The sequence below is a fragment of the Scyliorhinus canicula genome, chromosome 12 (assembly GCF_902713615.1).
Source record: "Scyliorhinus canicula chromosome 12, sScyCan1.1, whole genome shotgun sequence".
In the NCBI taxonomy this organism is placed as follows: domain Eukaryota; kingdom Metazoa; phylum Chordata; class Chondrichthyes; order Carcharhiniformes; family Scyliorhinidae; genus Scyliorhinus; species Scyliorhinus canicula.
The window spans coordinates 99,976,800-99,997,172 of record NC_052157.1 but is presented as its reverse complement, the minus strand read 5'-3'; the positions used below and the strand labels follow the sequence as shown (position 1 = coordinate 99,997,172).

General features: G+C 45.3%; 1 protein-coding gene across 7 annotated transcripts in view; it reads right to left on the bottom strand.

The window, feature by feature from the left end:
• Positions 1–20,373, bottom strand: part of LOC119974568 (protein CASP-like) — a 794,954-nt gene that overhangs the window by 105,096 nt on the left and 669,485 nt on the right. For 6 of the 7 annotated variants that reach the window (XM_038813568.1, XM_038813572.1, XM_038813571.1 and 3 more), the window contains one exon: positions 14,895–15,159. The exons of the other annotated variant lie outside the window; for it this stretch is intronic. In XM_038813568.1, coding sequence (XP_038669496.1) covers positions 14,895–15,159 — 265 coding nt within the window. The remainder of the gene's footprint in view (positions 1–14,894; positions 15,160–20,373) is intronic. 7 annotated transcript variants of the gene reach the window in all.

Sequence of the window (20,373 nt, the reverse complement as noted above, 5' to 3'; positions counted from 1 at the left end):
AAGGTAAAAGGGTAACAGTATAAAGGTATTTAGGTCCAAAGCTCTGGTTAAGAGGTTAAGCCCTCCCTACATCTCTCTGTCTCTGTACCTCACTTTCCTCCCTACAGACATTCCTTAAACCCTGCCACTTTGACCAAGCATGTTTTGTACACTTTCACCTTAGCATAAAGCTTGTTCTTTCTCTTGGAAGAAACCATAGTTTCCAAACATATTTTGCACCTTTTGCATCTCCCAAGTTTGTGGACTTGAGATAAGTTCAAATATATAAACTGACTTAATAACTCCTTATGTGGCTCAATTTAATACTTTGTTCTATAATGAATCTTATAAAGTGTCTCAGGGTGTTTTATTATATTAAAGGTGGAATAGAAATATAAAATTGTTGCTGTTTAACATTACGAATGGTTATGATAAGGTAAACAGATTATTTCCGTTAGTCAGTGAGACAGTAGTAAGATAACCAAAATAAATTAAAACAGAGGTTAGAAACAAAACCCTGTGCACAGAAGATGTGAGAATTTGAATGAGAGTCCATAAGTATTGAAGAGTTTCAGGTTATTATTCGTTATAAGGAGCAATTGGTATCTTAAAATGACGGAGGTGTTGTACTGAGTAAAACAGTGTATCCCACCTAATCTCATCTGTTAAGAATATGCAATAACTTCTAAAGACAGTCACACCCTGAAGTTAGCAGTAGTGAGTGAAGGATGTTTATGAATTGTCAGTTTCTTTTATGCCCCAGATTCATTGTTACAAAAAATTAGGGTAGCATGGTGGTTAGCATAAATGCTTCACAGCTCCAGGGTCCCAGGTTCGATTCCCGGCTGGGTCACTGTCTGTGTGGAGTCTGCACGTCCTCCCCCTGTGTGCGTGGGTTTCCTCCGGGTGCTCCGGTTTCCTCCCACAGTCCAAAGATGTGTGGGTTAGGTGGATTGGCCATGCTAAATTGCCCGTAGTGACCTAATAAAAGTAAGGTTAAGGGGGGGGGGGGGGGGGTTGTTGGGTTACGGGTATGGGGGGGATATGTGGGTTTGAGTAGGGTGATCATGGCTCGGCACAACACTGAGGGCCGAAGGGCCTGTTCTGTGCTGTACTGTTCTATGTTCTATGTTCTTTTTCCAAAAATAAAAATGTGCTAGTTGCTCAGAGGTAGAGTCCCTAGGCACTTCGGATTGTCTCACATCTGCAGCAAATGAGAATGTGATGAGTATGTTGGATGTGTGATAAGAAAGTCTTGTATTTTCACATTGTATTTTCATGGTGTCCAAAAGGTTAGCTGGGGTTACTGGGATAGAGTGGAGGTGTAGGGTGTTCTTACGAAGGTCATGTGCAGACTCGATGGGCCAAATGGCCTCCTTCTGCACTGTAAACTTTATGACGTATGATTAACACTTCACTGCTGGACTATTCAGGGCAATCTCAGGTCTAGAGTACCTCAATTCTGATACTAGTGGTTAGATGAAATGAAATGAAAATCGCTTATTGTCACAAGTAGGCTTCAAATGAAGTTACTGTGAAAAGCCCCTAGTCGCCACATTCCGGCGCCTGTTCGGGAAGGCTGATACGGGATGGTGGGCAACATGTAGCACAGTGGTTAGCACTGCATTCTGACGGCGCCAAGGACCCAGGATCGATTCTAGCCCTGGAAGTTCGCACATTCTCCCCGTATCTGCCTGGGTCTCATCCCCAGAACCCAAAGATGTGCAGGGTAGGTGAATGGGCCATGGAAAAATTGCCCTTTAATTGGAAAAAGAGATTGGGGTACTCTAAAATTATTTTTTTTAAATGTTAGGTGGCCACAGTTCAATCACAGTTTATATGGACCTTTAATACATCAAAACCTCCCAACGCATTTCACTGGGGCATTATTTGACATCAAGCATACAAAAATATATTGAAACAGGTGACCTAAAGCTTGGTCAAAGGATTTTAAGAGCATCTTGAACAAACAGAGAGAAGTAGAGAGGTGGAGAGATTTATTGGGGACTCCAGAGCTGAAGGCACAGCTGTGAACGATGAAACAATAAATTACAAATAAAAGCAACACAGCTTGATTGAACTGCCATTGCCTGATCTCTTTGATGAATGTGCTATACCACAATGTTGAAGATTCCTGTACGATGGGATTAAGGAAAGGATTAGAATTAAATACAAATTGGGCTACAGAAATATTCATTTAAATAGTTAGCTAGCTTGTACTGCCGAAGTGGCAAAGTGAATGATTTAACTTCACTGTTTAGTTCATCTCCTTAAGCTTTCAAGAAACAAATGCAAATACTAAACCAGTATTTTACTGGGTTTACACAACAGATTTTGTCAAATCCATACAAGAAATTGTTACTGTTTAAGGCAAATTTGCCTGCTTTTCAAAACTGATGTTCAGGCCATGAAACTAGGTCACTACTTCACTGCAACAAAGCTATTTAAATTCTCCTGGTAAATCTAACATGTAATACTCACAGGCAGCTTGGGACCTGACGTGCAGTCTTGTTGCGGACTAACTACAGCAAATGGACTAAAACCATGCATCACATTACTGACAGAAATCTCAGATACCAATCTTTTTCATTCTGGAAGATATCAGACTCACAAATATATTTCTCCCGCGGATGGAGGTGGCTAGCACGAGGGGACATAGCCTTAAATTGAGGGGTAATAGATATAGGACAGAGGTCAGAGGTGGGTTTTTTACGCAAAGAGTGGTGAGGCCGTGGAATGCCCTACCTGCAACAGTAGTGAACTCGCCAACATTGAGGGCATTTAAAAGTTTATTGGATAAGCATATGGATGATAAGGGCATAGTGTAGGTTAGATGGCCTTTAGTTTTTTTTTCCATGTCGGTGCAACATCGAGGGCCGAAGGGCCTGTACTGCGCTGTATCGTTCTATGTTCTATGTTCTATTTGGATTTTAATTCACCGCACTTGCTGAAGAGCAGGGAGTTCTCCCAGAAATGAGACTGAAACAGAAGACATTCTACACATGAAAGGAATTTAACTTGGAAAGCGCGCCTGCAATTGACAGGCAAAAAAAGCGTGGCCAAGAGATTCTTGGAAAGGAACATGGCGTGTAATTGTGGCAATAATAGCAAAAGCTTTTTCAGCTATTGTCAGAAGACTGCTAAGGATTGTATATGCTGAAAGATACTGTAGGTCAGATTCAGACTGATTCGCAGGTTATGGCAGAGCTGCTAATTGACTATTTTGCATCTATTCTCAAAGAACAAAGAAAAGTACAGCACAGTAATAAGCCCTTCAGCTCTCCAAGCCTGTACGATCATGATGCCCTGACTAAGAACAAAGCCTTCTGACCATACTCATGTAAATTATGCTTATTTTACAGAGGAGGAGTTCTTTGCATTGAAGTGTTATTACTATTAAACTAGATAGTTGTGACACTTTAGGTTACGAAAACACGTGGGTGGTGCAGTGGTTAGCACTGCTGCCTACGGAGCTGGGGACCCGGGTTTGAATCCCGGCTCTGGGTCACTGTCTGTGTGGCGTTTGCACATTCTGCCCGTGTCTGCGTGGGTTTTACTCCCACAACCCAAAGACGTGCAAGGTAGGTGGATTGGCCATATCTTTTTATTAAAACAGTAAAAAACATATACAAGGCCAAACAGCACAAACACTAATTTTGTGTTGGAGAAACAGGGTACCCTCCCCACGCACGGGTGGGGGGGGGGGGGAATAGGATACTCTGATTATTAAAACAGTTCACAACAGAGTTGTACTAAAAAAACAAATGGTATACGTACTAAACTTTGCACTGGACAGACCAGATACCCTCGTCTCTGTACCAACAGAAGGGAAAGGAAGGGGGATGGTGGGCAAAGAGGGGAAAGGAGGGTGGTGGGGAGGGAGGGGGCCGGGGTGTCGGTGGAAGGGGGGGGGGGGCAATAGGACACTGCCTGAACTAACTACGGAGGCAGAAAAACAAAGGAACCTTCAATTATGATGTGCCAGATTCCAGGAGTCCCCCAGAGGGGGTGAGGGGCGACACAGTAAATTGCCCCTTAATTGGGAAAAAAATAATTGGGTACTCTAAATTTATTTTTCAAAAGGTGAGGGAAACTCAAAATTGATAGGGTTTCAGTTCTGGATAATAATCATTCAAGGGTGATTAAAGAGATAGGACAGGTGTTCTGTGAACCTCGTTCCTCGTTATCTTCCAACAATTGGGCATGGGCAGCACGGTAGCATGGTGGTTAGCATAAATGCTTCACAGCTCCAGGGTCCCAGGTTCGATTCCCGGCTGGGTCACTGTCTGTGCAGAGTCTGCACGTCCTCCCCGTGTGTGCGTGGGTTTCCTCCGGGTGCTCCGGTTTCCTCCCACAGTCCAAAGATGTGCGGGTTAGGTGGATTGGCCATGCTAAATTGCCCGTAGTGTCCTAAAAAGTAAGGTAATGGGGGGGGTTGTTGGGTTACGGGTATAGGGTGGATGCGTGGGTTTGAGTGGGGTGATCATTGCTCGGCACAACATCGAGGGCCGAAGGGCCTGTTCTGTGCTGTACTGTTCTATGTTCTAATTCAATACAGTCAGGGATAGTTTTAGTAGACTGCAAACTAGCTAATAAAATGGGGCAAACCAGACCCAGGGAACTAAACACCTCTCCACCTGACACTTATTTTGAGTAAGATGCTAAAAGAGATCAAATGAAATGCTCTCTACAACCACTGGGAAAAAGGGAGAGGCCATTAGAAATTCACATCACAGCTTCAGAAAAAATAGGTCATACCGGAAAGGTTTGATAGAGTTTTTTGAGGAAGCCACTAGGGTCACAAATCTGGAAGATCTGCTAATAGGTTGGCATTTTCAGAAAGCCTTTGATAAGGCTCTTCACACTAGGTAATATCACAAGACAGAACCTTGTGATATCAATATGAATTGCACATGCTGGATTAGGAATTAAGATTCAATATGGGCAGCAGGGTAGCATGGTGGTTAGCATAAATGCTTCACAGCTCCAGGGTCCCAGGTTCGATTCCCGGCTGGGTCACTGTCTGTGTGGAGTCTGCACGTCCTCCCCGTGTGCGTGGGTTTCCTCCGGGTGCTCCGGTTTCCTCCCACAGTCCAAAGATGTGCAGGTTAGGTGGATTGGCCATGCTAAATTGCCCGTAGTGTCCTAATAAAAGTAAGGTTAAGGGGGGGTTGTTGGGTTACGGGTATAGGGTGAATACGTGGGTTTGAGTAGGGTGATCATGGCTCGGCACAACATTGAGGGCCGAAGGGCCTGTTCTGTGCTGTACTGTTCTATGTTCTAATACTGTTACTTAAAAGTTGCAGAAAACAGAATTTGTTCTGCCTGGAGGTGACTAGTGGTGCCCCCAGGGGTCGGTTTAAGGCATACAAGTCTTCGTAATCTTCATTAATGACGTAGACATTAGTATTTCTTATTAGTTTTTCTTTCCATTGTCAAATTTATTTATTTTTCTTCCGTTTTTTTTGAAATTGTAGTTGTACAAGTTTATCTAAGGTTTAAGACATGGCAGGAGATACCAGACCCGTGTCATGCTCCTAGTCTGCGATGTGGGAGCTCAGGGACGTCCACTGTCCATGGCTCCTTCACGTGCGAGAAGTGTGTTCAGTTGCAGCTCCTGTTAAGACCGCTTGGCGGCTCTGGAGCTGCGGATGGACTCACTTTGGAGCATCCGCGATGCTGAGGAGGTCGTGGATAGCACGTTTAGCGAGTTGGTCACACCGCAGGTGAAAGTTACTGAGGGAGATAGAAAATGGGTGACCAAAAGACAGAGCAAGAGTAGGAAGGCAGTGCAGGTGTCCCCTGCGGTCATCTCCCTGCAAAACAGATATACCGTTTTGGATACTGTTGAGGGAGATGGCTCACCAGGGAAAGGCAGCAGCAGCAAGGTTCATGGCACCGTGGCTGGCTCTGTTGCGCAGCAGGGCAGGAAGAAAATGGCAGGGCTATAGTGATAGGGGACTCAATCATAAGGGGAATAGACAGGCGGTTCTGCGGACGCAATCGAGACTCCAGGATGGTATGTTGCCCCCCCCGGTGCAAGGGTCAAGGATGTCTCGGAGCGGCAGCTGGACATTCTGGGGGGGGGGGGGGGGGGGGGGGGAGGAGAGGGTGAACAGCCAGCTGTCGTGTTGCACATAGGTACCAACGATATAGGTAAAAAACAAGATGAGGTCCTACAAGCTGAATTCAGGGAGTTAGGAGTTAAACTAAAAAGTAGGACCTCCAAGGTAACAATCTCAGGATTGCTACCGGTGCCACGTGCTAGTCAGAGTAGGAATGTCAGGATAGATAGGATGAATGCGTGGCTCGAGAGATGGTGCAAGAGGGAGGGATTCAAATTCCTGGGGCATTGGAACTGGTTCTGGGGGAGGTGGGACCAGTACAAACCGGATGGTCTGCACCTGGGCAGGACTGGAACTGATGTCTAGTGTTTGCTAGAGTTGTTGGGGAAGGTTTAAACCAATGTGGCAGGAGGATGGGAACCGATACAGGAAGTTGGAAGGTAGTAAAACAGGGACAGAAGCAAAAGGAAGGAAGGGGGAAAAGTGTAAGGCAGAGAAGCCAAAGTCAAAAATTAAAAAGGGCGACAGCACAAGATACAGTGACTGAGGGGAGCTCAGTGAATAGGCCCAGTAATATTAAAAGGAATAAAACTGGAGATGTTAAGATTCAAAACAGAGGTAAAAAAAACAACATAAGTATACTTTACCTGAATGCTCGTAGCATTCGGAATAAAGTAAATGAGTTGATGGCGCAAATCATCGTGAATGACAATGATTTAGTGGCCATTACTGAAACATGGTTAAAGGATGGTCACGACAGGGAGTTAAATATCCAAGGGTATCAAACTATTCGGAAGGACGGAGTGGATGGTATTTAAGGATGACATCCGGGCAATAGTAAGAGATGACATCGGTACTATGGAGGATAAGGTTGAATCCATTTGGGTGGAAATCAGGAATAGTAAGGCGAAAAAGTCACTGATAGGAGTAGTCTATCGGCCACCAAATAGTAACGTTATGGTGGGGCAGGCAATAAACAAAGAAATAACAGATGCATGTAGAAATGATACAGCAGTTATCATGGGGGATTTTAATCTACATGTCGATTGATTTAACCAGGTCGGTCAAGGCAGCCTTGAGGAGGAGTTTATAGAATGTATCCGCGATAGTTTCCTAGAACAGTATGTAATGGAACCTACGAGGGAACAAGAGGTCCTAGATCTTGTCCTGTGTAATGAGACAGGATTGATTCATGATCTCACAGTTAGGGATCCTCTCGGAAGGAGCAATCACAATATGGTGGAATTTAAAATACAGATGGAGGGTGAGAAGGTAAAATCAAATACTCATGTTTTGTGCTTAAACAAAGGAGATTACAATGGGATGAGAGAAGAACTAGCTAAGGTAGACTGGGAGCAAAGACTTTATGGTGGAACAGTTGAGGAACAGTGATTCCAAGCGACTTTTCACAGTGCTCAGCAAAGGTTTATACCAACAAAAAGGAAGGGCGGTAGAACGAGGGAAAATCGACCGCGGATATCTAAAGAAATAAGGGAGAGTATCAAATTGAAGGAAAAAGCATACAGTGCCAAAGATTAGTGGGAGACTAGAGGACTGGGAAATCTTTAGGGGGCAACAGAAAGCGACTAAAAAAGCCATAAAGAAGAGTAAGATAGATTATGAGAGTAAACTTGCTCAGAATATAAAAACAGATAGTAAAAGTTTCTACAAATATATAAAACAAAAAAGAGTGGCTAAGGTAAATATTGGTCCTTTAGAGGATGAGAAGGGACTTTTAATAATGGGAGATGAGGAAATGGCTGAGGAACTGAACAGGTTTTTTTGGGTCGGTCTTCACAGTGGAAGACACAAATAACATGCCAGTGACTGATAGAAATGAGGCTATGACAGGTGAGGACCTTGAGAGGATTATCACTAAGGAGGTAGTGATGGGCAAGCTAATGGGGCTAAAGGTGGACAAGTCTCCTGGCCCTGATGGAATGCATCCCAGAGTGCTAAAAGAGATGGCTAGGGAAATTGCAAATGCATTAGTGAAAATTTACCAAAATTCACTAGACTCTGGGGTGGTGCCGGTGGATTGGAAATTAGCAAACGTGACACCGCTGTTTAAAAAAGGTGGTAGGCAGAAAGCGGGTAATTATAGGCCAGTGAGCTTAACTTCAGTAGTAGGGAAGATGCTGGAATCTATCATCAAGGAAGAAATTGCGAGGCAACTGGATAGAAATTGTCCCATTGGGCAGACGCAGCATAAATTCATAAAGGGCAGGTCGTGCCTAACTAATTTAGTGGAATTCTTTGAGGACATTACCAGTGCAGTAGATAACGGGGAGCCAATGGATGTGGTATATCTGGATTTCCAGAAAGCCTTTGACAAGGTGCCACACAAAAGGTTGCTGCATAAGATAAAGATGCATGGCATTAAGGGTAAAGTAGTAGCATGGATAGAGGATTGGTTAATTAATAGAAAGCAAAGAGTGGGGATTAATAGGTGTTTCTCTGGTTGGCAATCAGTAGCTAGTGGTGTCCCTCAGGGATCTGTGTTGGGCCCACAACTGTTCACAATTTACATAGATGATTTGGAATTGGGGACCAAGGGCAATGTGTCCAAGTTTGCAGATGACACTAAAATAAGTGGTAAAGCGAAAAGTGCAGAGAATACTGGAAGTCTGCAGAGGGATTTGGATAGGTTAAGTGAATCGGTTGGAGTCTGGCAGATGGAATACAACGTTGACAAATGTGAGGTTATCCATTTTGGTAGGAATAACAGCAAAAGGGATTATTATTTAAATGATAAAATATTAAAGCATGCTGCTGTACAGAGAGACCTGAGTGTGCTAGTGCATGAGTCACAGAAAGTTGGTTTACAGGTGCAACAGGTGATTAAGAAGGCAAATGGAATTTTGTCCTTCATTGCTAGAAGGATGGAGTTTAAGACTAGGGAGGTTATGCTGCAATTGTATAAGGTATTAGTGAGGCCACACCTGGAGTATTGTGTTCAGTTTTGGTCTCCTTACTTGAGAAAGGGCATACTGGAACTGGAGGGTGCACAGAGGAGATTCACTAGGTTAATCCCAGAGCTGAAGGGGTTGGATTACGAGGAGAGGTTGAGTAGACTGGGACTGTACTCGTTGGAATTTAGAAGGATGCGGTGGGATCTTATAGAAACATATAAAATTATGAAGGGAATAGATAGGATAGATGCGGACAGGTTGTTTCCACTGGCGGGTGAAAGCAGAACTAGGGGGCATAGCCTAAAAATAAGGGGAAGTAGATTTAGGACTGAGTTTAGGAGGAACTTCTTCACCCAAAGGGTTGTGGATCTATGGAATTCCTTGCCCAGTAAAGCAGTTGAGTCTCCTTCATTAAATGTTTTTAAGGTAAAGCTAGATAGTGTTTTGAAGAATAAAGGGATTAAGGATTATGGTGTTCGAGGCGGAAAGTGGAGCTGAGTCCACAAAAGATCAGCCATGATCTCATTGAATGGCGGAGCAGGCTCGAGGGGCCAGATGGCCTACTCCTGCTCCTAGTTCTTATGTATTGTGGGTGTGGCCAGTTAGTTTGCAGATGAACCCACAATCTATACAAAGCTGGAGATGGTGGAGGAGTCTAAACCAATCCAAAATGATTTCCGTGCGCGAATGGAATGTCATTTGATAAATGTATGTTGGTCAGGCCATCACAAAAATTAGGCAGCGTATGCCGGGAATAGTGAAAAAGGATGAAAGTGAAATACGTTGAGTGAGAAAAAAATATTGGTGTCATTATGCACAGTTTATGGATAATGTAGAGAACCTGCAGCTAAAGCTAACATGGTACAGGTTTGTAATAATAGAACTGTTCAGTATAAAACAAAGTACACCATTTTCATACAACAAAAAGACACTGATCAGGCTGTATCTAGAGTACACTGCCAAGATTGATTGCCCCATGTGATGAAACATAGGAGTAGGAAAGGCCATTCAGCCTTTCGAGTCTACTCTTCCATTCAATAAGATCATGGTTGATCCAGTTGCAGTCTCCCCTCCACCTTGCCATCTGCCTTCCTTTCACCCATGACTCCCTGGTGTATCAAACCTGTCTCACTCAACCATGAATAAGTTCAATGACGCAGCCTCCAATGCTTTCTGGGGAAGAGATTTCCACAAACTAACGGCCCTCTGAGAGAAACATTTCTCATCTCGGTTTTAAGAATCTATACCTTTAGTGCTGTAAGATACAGGGATATGGACTGGGTGCTGGAAGGTGGGAATAAAAAGGGGATCCCAGTGTCCTCAGGCAGGAATGAACGAGATGGGCTGAATGGCCTCCTTCTGTGCTGTAACTTTTCTATGATTCTACCTATGAAATGATAGACCTCTTTTTCTGAAACTGTGTCCCCTGGTTCTAGTCTCTACCTCAAGTAATAATAATTACAATCTTTATTAGTGTCACAAGTAGGCTTACATTAACACTGCAATGTTTGAGTACACTGAGGGAGAATTCCAATCCACCTAACCCGCACATCTTTGGACTCATAGAGATCTTCAAAATTATGAGGGCCATAGACAGAGTGGATAGTCAGATACTTTTTCCTAGGGTAGAGGGGTCAATTACTAGGGGGCATAGGTTTAGGTGTGAGGGGCAAGGTTTAGAGGAGATGTACGAGGCAAGTCTTTTTTACACAGAGGGTAGTGGGTGCCTGGAACTCACTGCTGGAGGTGGTGGTGGGAGCAGGGACGATAGTGACATTTAAGGGGCATCTTGACAAATACATGAATAGGATGGGAATAGAGGGATACGGACCCCAGAAGTGTAGAAGATTTTAGTTTGGACGGGCAGCATGGTCGGCACAGACCTGGAGGGCCGAAGGGCTTTTTCTGTGCTGTACGTTTCTATGTTCTTTGTTCTATGCAGCTGCAGTAAAACCTTCCCACTTTTATATTCCAGTTTCCTTGCAATAAATGCCAACATTCCATTTGCCTTCCGAATCACTTGATGTACCTCTGTAGTTTTTGTGATTCATTCACAAGGACACCCAGACTCCTCTGTGCCATCGAGTTCTGCAATTTTTCTTCCTTTAAACTATGCTTCTTTTCTATTCTTCCTTCTAAAATAGACAAGTTCACATTTTCCCACATGCATCTGCTGTTTTTTTTGGCCATTCGCTTAACCTGTCTATATCCCATTGCAGATTCTCAACCTCATCTTTACAACTTACTCCTACTTATCTTGGTATCATTGGTAAATTTAGTTACCATACATTAGTTCCCGTCATTTAAATAATTTATATAGATTATAAATAGTTGAGGTCAATCCGAAAAAGGCCCATTTTTCCTTACTCTTTGCTTCCTGTAGGCCAAACAATTCTATATCCTATGTTACCCCATTACACCATGTAATCTTAGCTTATATAGTAAGAAGTCTTACAACACCAGGTTAAAGTCCAACAGGTTTGTTTCGAATCACTAGCTTTCGGAGCACAGCTCATTCCTCAGGTGAATGAAGAGGTGGGTTCCAGAAACATTGATATAGACAAAGTCAAAGATGCAAGACGATACTTTCAATGCGAGTCTTTGCAGGTAATCTTATATATAGTCTTACATCGTAACCCTTGATGTGGTACCTTATTAAATACATTCTGGAAATCCAAATATAGCACATCTACGATTTCCCCTTTATCCACCTTCCTTGTTACTTCCTCCACAAATTCTGTTTCTAAAAATACATTTTGAGTACCCAATTCATTTTTTTTCCAATTAAGGGGCAATTTAGCGTGGCCAATTCACGTACCCTGCACATCTTTGGGCTGTGGGGACGAAACCCCCGAAAACACGGGGAGAGTGTGCAAACACCACATGGATAGTGACCCGGAGCCAGGATCGAACCTGGGACCTCTGCGCCGTGAGGCAGCAGCTAACCACTGTGCACAGCTGCCCCTCCAAAAATGTTGCTAAACACAATTTCCCTTTCACAAATTATGTTGACTCTGATCAAACTATAATCTTCTGAGTATCTTGCTTCCTTAATAATGGATACTAGCAATTGCCCTGTGACAAATGTCAGGTTAACAAGCCTGGGATTTCTGCCTTTCTTTTTCCCCTCCTTTCTCGAATAAAGATGTTACATTGGCTATTTTTCAATCCACTGGGACGCTTCCAGAACCCAAGAAATTCTGGCAGATTAGGGCAACGCGGTGGCACAGTGGTTAGCACTGCTGCATCACAATGCCAGGGTCCTGGTTTCAATTCCAGCCTTTGGTGACTGTGTGGAGTTTGCTCGTTTTCCCCATGTCTACGTAGGTTTCTTCCGGGTGCTCCAGTATCCTCCCACAAATCAAAGATGAGGTGGTCAAGTAGATTGGCCATGCAAAAATTGCCCCTTAGTATCCAAAGTTGTGCAGGTTAGGTGGGGTTATGGGGATAGGGCAGGTAGTGGGCCCAGTTAAGATGCTCTTTCAGAGGGTTGGTGTGGACTCAATGGGCCAAATGGCCTTCTTCTGCATTGTAGGGATTCTGTAGTTCTATTGCAGCCAATTATAACCACCGGCCCAAGAACTGTAGAATCCCTACAGTGCAGAAGGAGGCCATTCGGCCCTTCGAGTCTGCATCAACTCTCTGAAAGAGCCTTATCCCTGTAACCCCACCTAATCTTTGGGCACTAAAGGACAATTTTAGCATGTCCAATCCACCTAATCGACACGTCTTTGGACTGTGGAAGGGATCCAGAGGACACGTAGGAAACCCATGCAGACACGGGGAAAACATGCAAACTCCACACAGTCACTCAATGTCGGAATTAAACCGGGGTCCCTGGTGCTGTGAGGCAGCAGTGCTAACCACTGTTACACATTCCCCAGACTCAATCACCAGAGGACCAACACTAGCTTTAGTTACACTTTTCCTATTTAAATACCTGTAGAAACTCTTACTGTTTTATATTAACAAGCTTTCCCTCATACCCTTCTTTCTCTCTTTTTATTATTTTTCTTCCTTTTGTCATGTAAGAGTACCTTTAAGAAATGGGTGTTTATAAAAATATCTATAGTGGATGTACCTTTAAAAAATGGGTGTTTATTAGTGATGTCAGAGTGTGGGTGGAGCTGGGCTGTCTGTCTGCTTTACTTTCACTTTGGGCTTGCAGCTACAGGGTGTGTTTTAGTTTTGTTTTGAGAGAGAAGAGCTGCAGCTACAAGCTAAAGAGTGTTCAACTGGGTGATTCAAAGTGCTGACTGTTCTCAGTAATGAATTTAAACCTGATCTTGGTGTTAAAACGGGTCTTTTGTCTTATGGATGTTAATAAGGAAAGATTAAGGTTTCCTTATAGAATATTGTATCTGTGGGGAGGATTGGCGTTGATCGTTGTTCAGATGTTTACTGTGGGTTTATAAAGTGTTAACTGGTTTCATCAGTAAACATTGTTTTAACTTAAAAGTACTTTGACTCTCTGGTGCACTACACCTGTAAGGTAAGCCCGTGTGCTCCCCATAACCACAATCTATTAAAAGTTGTGGGTCAGGTGAAGTCTATGATACACTTTGGGGTTCCCTAAAGCCTGGCCCATAACAATTTTTACTTTTTAAAAATAATTTGTTCCATTATGATCGTTGTCACCAAGAGGGTTCTTTACTTCTTGGACTGTTAGAAAGACAGAGATTAAGGGGTGACCTAATAGAGGTCAGATTGTGAAGGGCATAGATAGAGTGGCTGGGCAGGCACTTTTTCCCAGGGTGGAGGGGTCAGTCACCAGAGGACATAGGTTTAAGGTCCGTGGGCAATGTTTAGAGGAGATGTGTGAGGCAGGTACTTTACGCAGAGGGTGGTGAGTGCCTGGAACACATTGCCTGGGGAGGCTGTGGAAGCATATATATTAAGGGCACTCAAAGGCATCTCAACAAATACATGGATAGGATGGGTGCAGAGAGATACGGCACAAGGAAGTGCTGAGGGTTTTGGCAAAGGTTGGCATCATGACCGTAAAGGTTTGGAGGGTCGAAGGGTCTGTTCCTGTACTGTATTGTTCTTCTCAAAAGAGAGGAACTTAAATCCCTTGTGAAAAAGATGGGCTGTGAACAATTTTTGTGACTCATTGGTTCACACACAGTGGGTAGCACTGCTGACTCCCAGCGTGAGAGAACCGGGTCTGATTCTGACCTCGGGTGACTGTCTGCGTGGAGTTTGCACATTCTCTCTGTGTCTATATGGAGTTCTCCCCGTGTCTGCATGGATTTTCCCCGGATGCTCTGGTTTCCGTGCTCTCTCACATACACTAAATGGGCAGCACGGTAGCACAAGTGGATGAAAAAAATGAAGTGAAAATCGCTTATTGTCACGAGTAGGCTTCAATGACGTTACTGTGAAAAGCCCCTAGTCGCCACATTCCGGCGCCTGTCCGGGGAGGCTGGTACGGGAATCGAACTGTGCTGCTGGCCTGCTTTAAAAGCCAACGATTTAGCCCAGTGAGCTAAACCAGCCCCTGTGGCTTCACAGCGCCAGGGTCCCAGGTTCAATTCCCTGCTGGGTCACTGTCTGTGCGGAGTCTGCACGTTCTCCCCATGTCTGCATGGGTTTCCTCCGGGTGCTCCAGTTTACTCCCACAGTCCAAAGACATGCAGGTTAGGTGGATTGGCCATGCTAAATTGCCCTGAGTGACCAAAAAAAGGTTAGGAGGGGTTGTTGGGTTACAGGGATAGAGTGGAAGAGAGGGCTTAAGTGTGTCGGTGCAGACTCGATGGGCCGAATGGCCTCCTTCTGCACTGTTATGTTCTATGTTCTAAACCTGGTTTTCTGAGATGAGCACTGAGAATTGGGACTTGCGCTCATACGCCAGTTGAATATTGCCTATCTATTGACTTGCTGTGTCCAATGCCATGGGCTATTCATTTCTAAAGTGAAATACCAGAGAGACACTAACCTGTAGTTATGAAACCAGTTGATGACGGTACTGGTTTTCAGATTCAACTGAGCAGCAAGTTCCTCGATAGTTTTTGGAGATGGATATGGCTTTAGCTGGTAAGCTCGCTTCAAAGCTTCTTTCTCTTCAGGGGCCAACACCACTCTGGGCTTCTTCAGATGAACCTGTGGCTGGGGACTGGCACTCTGACTGTAGTCAAGCCCAGCTACTGAAGAGTCGCTGCCATGACCGTCACTCACTGAGCTGTGCCGGCGCTTCATGTAAGCTGAAACAACAAAGTTAAAACCTCCAGTTCAGCTTAAAGGTAAAAAAAAACACATTTACATTTTGCTTTGGAGGAAAAAAATCATCAAGCTGGTATCAGTGCTGGTAAATGGAACATTCATCTATTCGAACACTCATAGAATCATAGAATTCACAGTACAGAAGGAGGCCATTCGGCCCATCAAGTCTGCACCAGCTCTTAGAAAGAGCACCGTACCCAAGCCCACATCTCCACCCTATCCCCATAACCCGTAACCCCACCCAACACTAAGGGCAATTTTGGACACTAAGGGCAAGTTAGCATGGCCAATCCACCTAACCTGCACATCTTCGGACTGTGGGAGGAAACCGGAGCACCCGGAGGAAACCCACGCACACATAGGGAGAACATGCAGACTCCGCACAGACAGTCACTCAAGCCGGGAATCAAACCTGGGACTCTGGACCTGTGAAGCAATTGTGCTAACCACTATGCTATCGTGCTGCCCCTCAAATGTCTCTGGCTTTAAGTGGATTCAGAGGGCTGGAATATCACCTACAAATTGGCACCAAAACTATTTACTCTATCAGATTCAGGATAAGGAGAAGGGTCATCTTTAATTTCATCACTTGTGCACACCCTTTCTCTCGCTCTCTCACGCTCATACACAAAAGCTGTTTCCCGGAGATGATAATGGAGAATTGAGACTTCTATATATCATACAACCAGTTGAATGCTGTGTTACATTGACATGTTGCATCCAATGCTGGGGGCCATTCATATCTAAAGTGACAGACTGGAGAGGCAAGCACCTGCACTTACGAAACCAGGTACTGGTTAGTCAACTACATAGAAGGTAATGACTGCCCAATCTAGATCACCAACTAAACATTGTCTATGCTATAGCTGATCAATCATGTGGTAAAATCATTGTTGGACGAAAGTCATAGAACATAGAACATAGGACAGTACAGCACAGTACAGGCCCTTCAGCCCACGATGTTGTGCCGACCATTTATCCTAATCTAAGATCAACCTAACCTACACCCATTCAATTTACTGCTGTCCATGTGCCAGTCTAAGAGTCGCTTAAATGTCCCTAATGGCTCAGACTCCACCACCTCTGCTGGCTGTGCATTCCACACAAACACCACTCTCTGTGAAAAGAACTGACCTCCGACATCTCCCCTATACCTTCCTCCGATCACCTTAAAATGATATCCCCTCATGACAGCCATTTCCACCCTGGGAAAAAGTCTCTGGCTAACCACTCTATCCATGCCTCTCATCACCTTGTACACCTCTATCAAGTCACCTCTCTGCCTTCTTCGCTCCAGTGAGAAAAGCCCTCCCTCAACTTTTCTTCACAAGACATGCCCTCCAGTCCAGGCAGCATCCTGGTAAATCTCCTCTGTACCTTCTCCAAAGCTTCCACATCCTTCCTAGGATGAGGCGAGCAGAACTGGACACAATATTCCAAGTGTGGTCTAACTAGGGTTTTATAAAGCTGCAGCAAAACCTCGTGGCTCTTTAACTCAATCCCCCTGTTAATGAAAGCCAACACACCATACGCCTTCTCAACAACCCTATCAACCTGGGTGGCAACTTTGAGGGATCTCTGTACGTGGACCCCAAGATCCCTCTGTTCCTCCACACTTCCAAGAATCCTGCCTTTAACCCTGTATTCAGCATTCAAACTCGACCTTCCAAAATGAATCACTTCACATTTATCAAGGTTGAACTCCATCTGCCACTTCTCAGCCCAGCTCTGCATCCTGTCAATGTCCTGTTGTAACCTGCAACAACCCTCAACACTATCTACAACTCCCCCAACCTTCGTGTCATTGGCAGTGTTACTAACCCACCCTTCCACTTCCTCATCCAAGTCATTTATAAAAACCACAAAGAGCAGAGGTCCAAGAACAGATCCTTGCAGGACACCACTGGGGCGGGATTCTCCACGAACCGGCGGGTCAGGGGGTCCCGGCGTAGCGGAGTGGCGCCAACCACTCCGGGGTCGGGCCTCCCCAAAGGTGCGGTATTCTCCGCACCTTTGGGGGCTAGCCCCGCGCCGGAGCAGTTGCCACCACGCCGACTGGCGCAAAAACCGGCGCCAGCGGCCTTTCAGGCCCGCCGCCCGGCAGCGGGGCTGGCCGAAAGGCTTTCGCCGGTTCGCGCATGCGCCGGCGGTGACGTCAGCGGCCAGCTGCCGCTGACGTCACCACCGGCGCATGCGGGCTGTGGGTTTCTCTTCCGCTTCCGCCATGGCTGAGGCTGTGGCGGCGGCAGAGGAGAAAGAGTGCCCCTAGGGCACTGGCTCGTTCTCTGATCGGAGGGCCCCGATCGCGGGCCTGGCCACCGTGGGGGCACCCTCCCGGGGTCCGATCGCCCCGCGCCCCCCCAGGACCCCGGAGGCCCGGTCACGCCGCCGATCCCGCCGCCACCAGAGGTGGTTCAAACCTCGGCGGTGGGACAGGCCTCCCAGCGGCGGGACTTCGGCCCATCGCAGGCCGGAGAATTGCCGCAGGGGCCTCGCCGATCGGAGTGGCGTGATTCCCGCCCCCGCCACTTCCCGGGTGGCGGAGAATCTCTGCCACGGCGGGGGCGGGATATTCGGCGGCCCCAGGCGATTCTCCAACCCTGCTGGGGGTCGGAGAATTTCGCCCCTGGTCACCGACCTCCAGGCGGAATACTTTCCATTCACTACCACTCGCTGTCTTCTTTCGGCCAGCCAATTCTGTATCCAGACAACCAAATTTCCCTGTATCCCATGTCTCCTAACTTTCTGAATGAGCCTACCATGGGGAACCTTATCAAATGCCTTACTGAAATCCATATACACCACATCCACTGCCCGACCTTCATCAATGTGTCTCATCACATCCTTAAAGAATTCAATGAGGCTTGTGAGGCATGACCTGCCCCTCACAATTCCATGCTGACTATCTTTAATCAAACTATGTTTTTCTAAATAATCATAAATCCTATCTCTCAGAATCCTTTCCAATATTTTGCTCACCAGAGATGTAAGACTGATGGGTCTGTAATTCCCAGGGATCTCCCTGTTGCCTTTGTTGAATAGGGGAACAATATCCGTGTCCCTCCAATCATCCGGTACTACTCCAGTGGAGAGTGAGGACGCAAAGACCATCGCCAATGGCGCAGCAATCTCCTCCCTCGCTTCCCGTAGTAACCTTGGGTATATCCCGTCAGGTCCAGGGGACCTGATGCTATCCTGATGCTTTTCAAAATTTCCACCACATCCTCCTTCTTAATATCAACCTGTTCGAGTCTATTAACCTGGTTCACACTATTCTCATGGGCAACACACTGGTTTAGCACACTGGGCTAAATCGTTGGCTTTTAAAGCAGAGGCATGCCAGCAGCACGGTTCAATTCCCGTACCAGCCTCCCCGAACAGGCGCCGGAATGTGGTGACTAGAGGCTTTTCACAGTAACTTCATTTGAAGCCTACTTGTGACAATAAGCGATTTTCATTTTTCATTTCATTTTCAACAAAGTCCCTCTCTCTGGTCAATACTGAAGCAAAGTATTCATTTAGGGCCTCCCCCATCTCTTCAGACTCTAGGCACAAGTTCCCTCCACTATCCTTGATCGGCCCTACTCTCACGCTGATCACCCTCTTATTTCTCACATAAGTGTAGAACGTCTTGGGGTTTCCCCTAATCTTTCCCGTCAGGGCTTTTTAATGTCCCCTTCTAGCCCTCCTCAGTCCATTTCTGAGTTCCTTCCTGGCTACCCAGCTCTTCTTTACATCGTACAGATTACATATATTTCCTTCACCTTCCATTGCTTCACCATGCTGAGGCTTTAAGAACTTGCTTTTAGATGCAGAAATCATGGAAATGTGAGCTGGCATGCAGTGGCCAGAGACCAGGGCAAGAGAAGGCAAATACGAGCAACAAGACAGCAGTTTGTCCTTGTCACCTTTGATGTGCCTAATCAGTTCAAACTGTTTCTTTTCAGGAGTATGATGAATATTGAACAGATACCGGGGAGAAGTTAGTCTCAGAGGAGGTATCGGAATGACAATTAGTGAAAATGGTTTAAATAGAGAAAGTTCCAGGATATGGAGGCATGGAGACTGAAGGCTCGCTTGGATAGAGCAAAGCAGGGGATACGGTGCAGCAACCAAAAGAAAGAAGTGTGCAGGCGACAATGTACGCTAAGACATGACACTGAAGAAAGTTGTAAGAGTAGAGTCTTGCATGTCACATACTTGACAGTTAATGTTCAGTTGAAACAGCCTTTCGGAAAAGAGTGGCAGATAATCAGAGACTGCGTAGATAAGGAGAATTGTAAAGATGGCAAGACATTTCTGCATATCAGGTGCCTACCAATTACAATTTCGCAAATAACCCTCGTCACAGAATGACTTCCTAACTGTACTATATACACAGCCTAGATGTACCTCTGAGAGCAAAGGCAGGGGAGGATGTTACTAGTGATACCTGTACATTATAACAGTAATAAACTGCAAACTACCTTCAATAAATCTGCAGTGATCACTGATCCTTAAGTAAGGCTAATTCCTCTCAAATGGAATTTTTTATGACATGCTTCTGAGTCATAGAATGTCATATTAATGCAAATATTATCATTCATTAATGTGTTTACGTGTGCTGGCCATGCCATGATCATTGTACAGATATAAACTTTTAAAAAATCAATCTGGAAATAGGCATCGCTGGCAAAACCAGCATTTAGTGCCCATCCGTAATTGCCCTCGAGCCGCCACCTTAAGAAACTGCAGTCCACGTGGTGAAGGTATTTCCACAGTACTGAAAGGGAAGGAGTTCCAGGATTTGGACCCACTGATGATGTCCTAATTAGGATGGTCTGTACCTTTTTTTACTCCCCTGATAAATTCAGATGTCACTCGCAAGGCTAGATTTTATTGTCCAATCCTAATTGCCCTTCAGAAGACTGCAGGAAGCTTATAAGTGATAGTGTTTCCATTCATGGAAGTGGATGGAATTGCAATTTATCATCGCCAAAACCAGTGGGGCTGGTTTAGATCAGTAGGCTAGACAGCTGGTTTGTGATGCAAAACAATGCCAGCAGAGCGGGTTCAATTCCCTTACCAGCTGAGATTCTGAATTCTCCCTCGGTGTACCCGAACAGGCGCCGGAATGTGACTACTAGGGGCTTCTCACAGTAACTTCATTGCAGTGTTAATGTAAGCTTACTTGTGACAATAAAGATTATTTATAA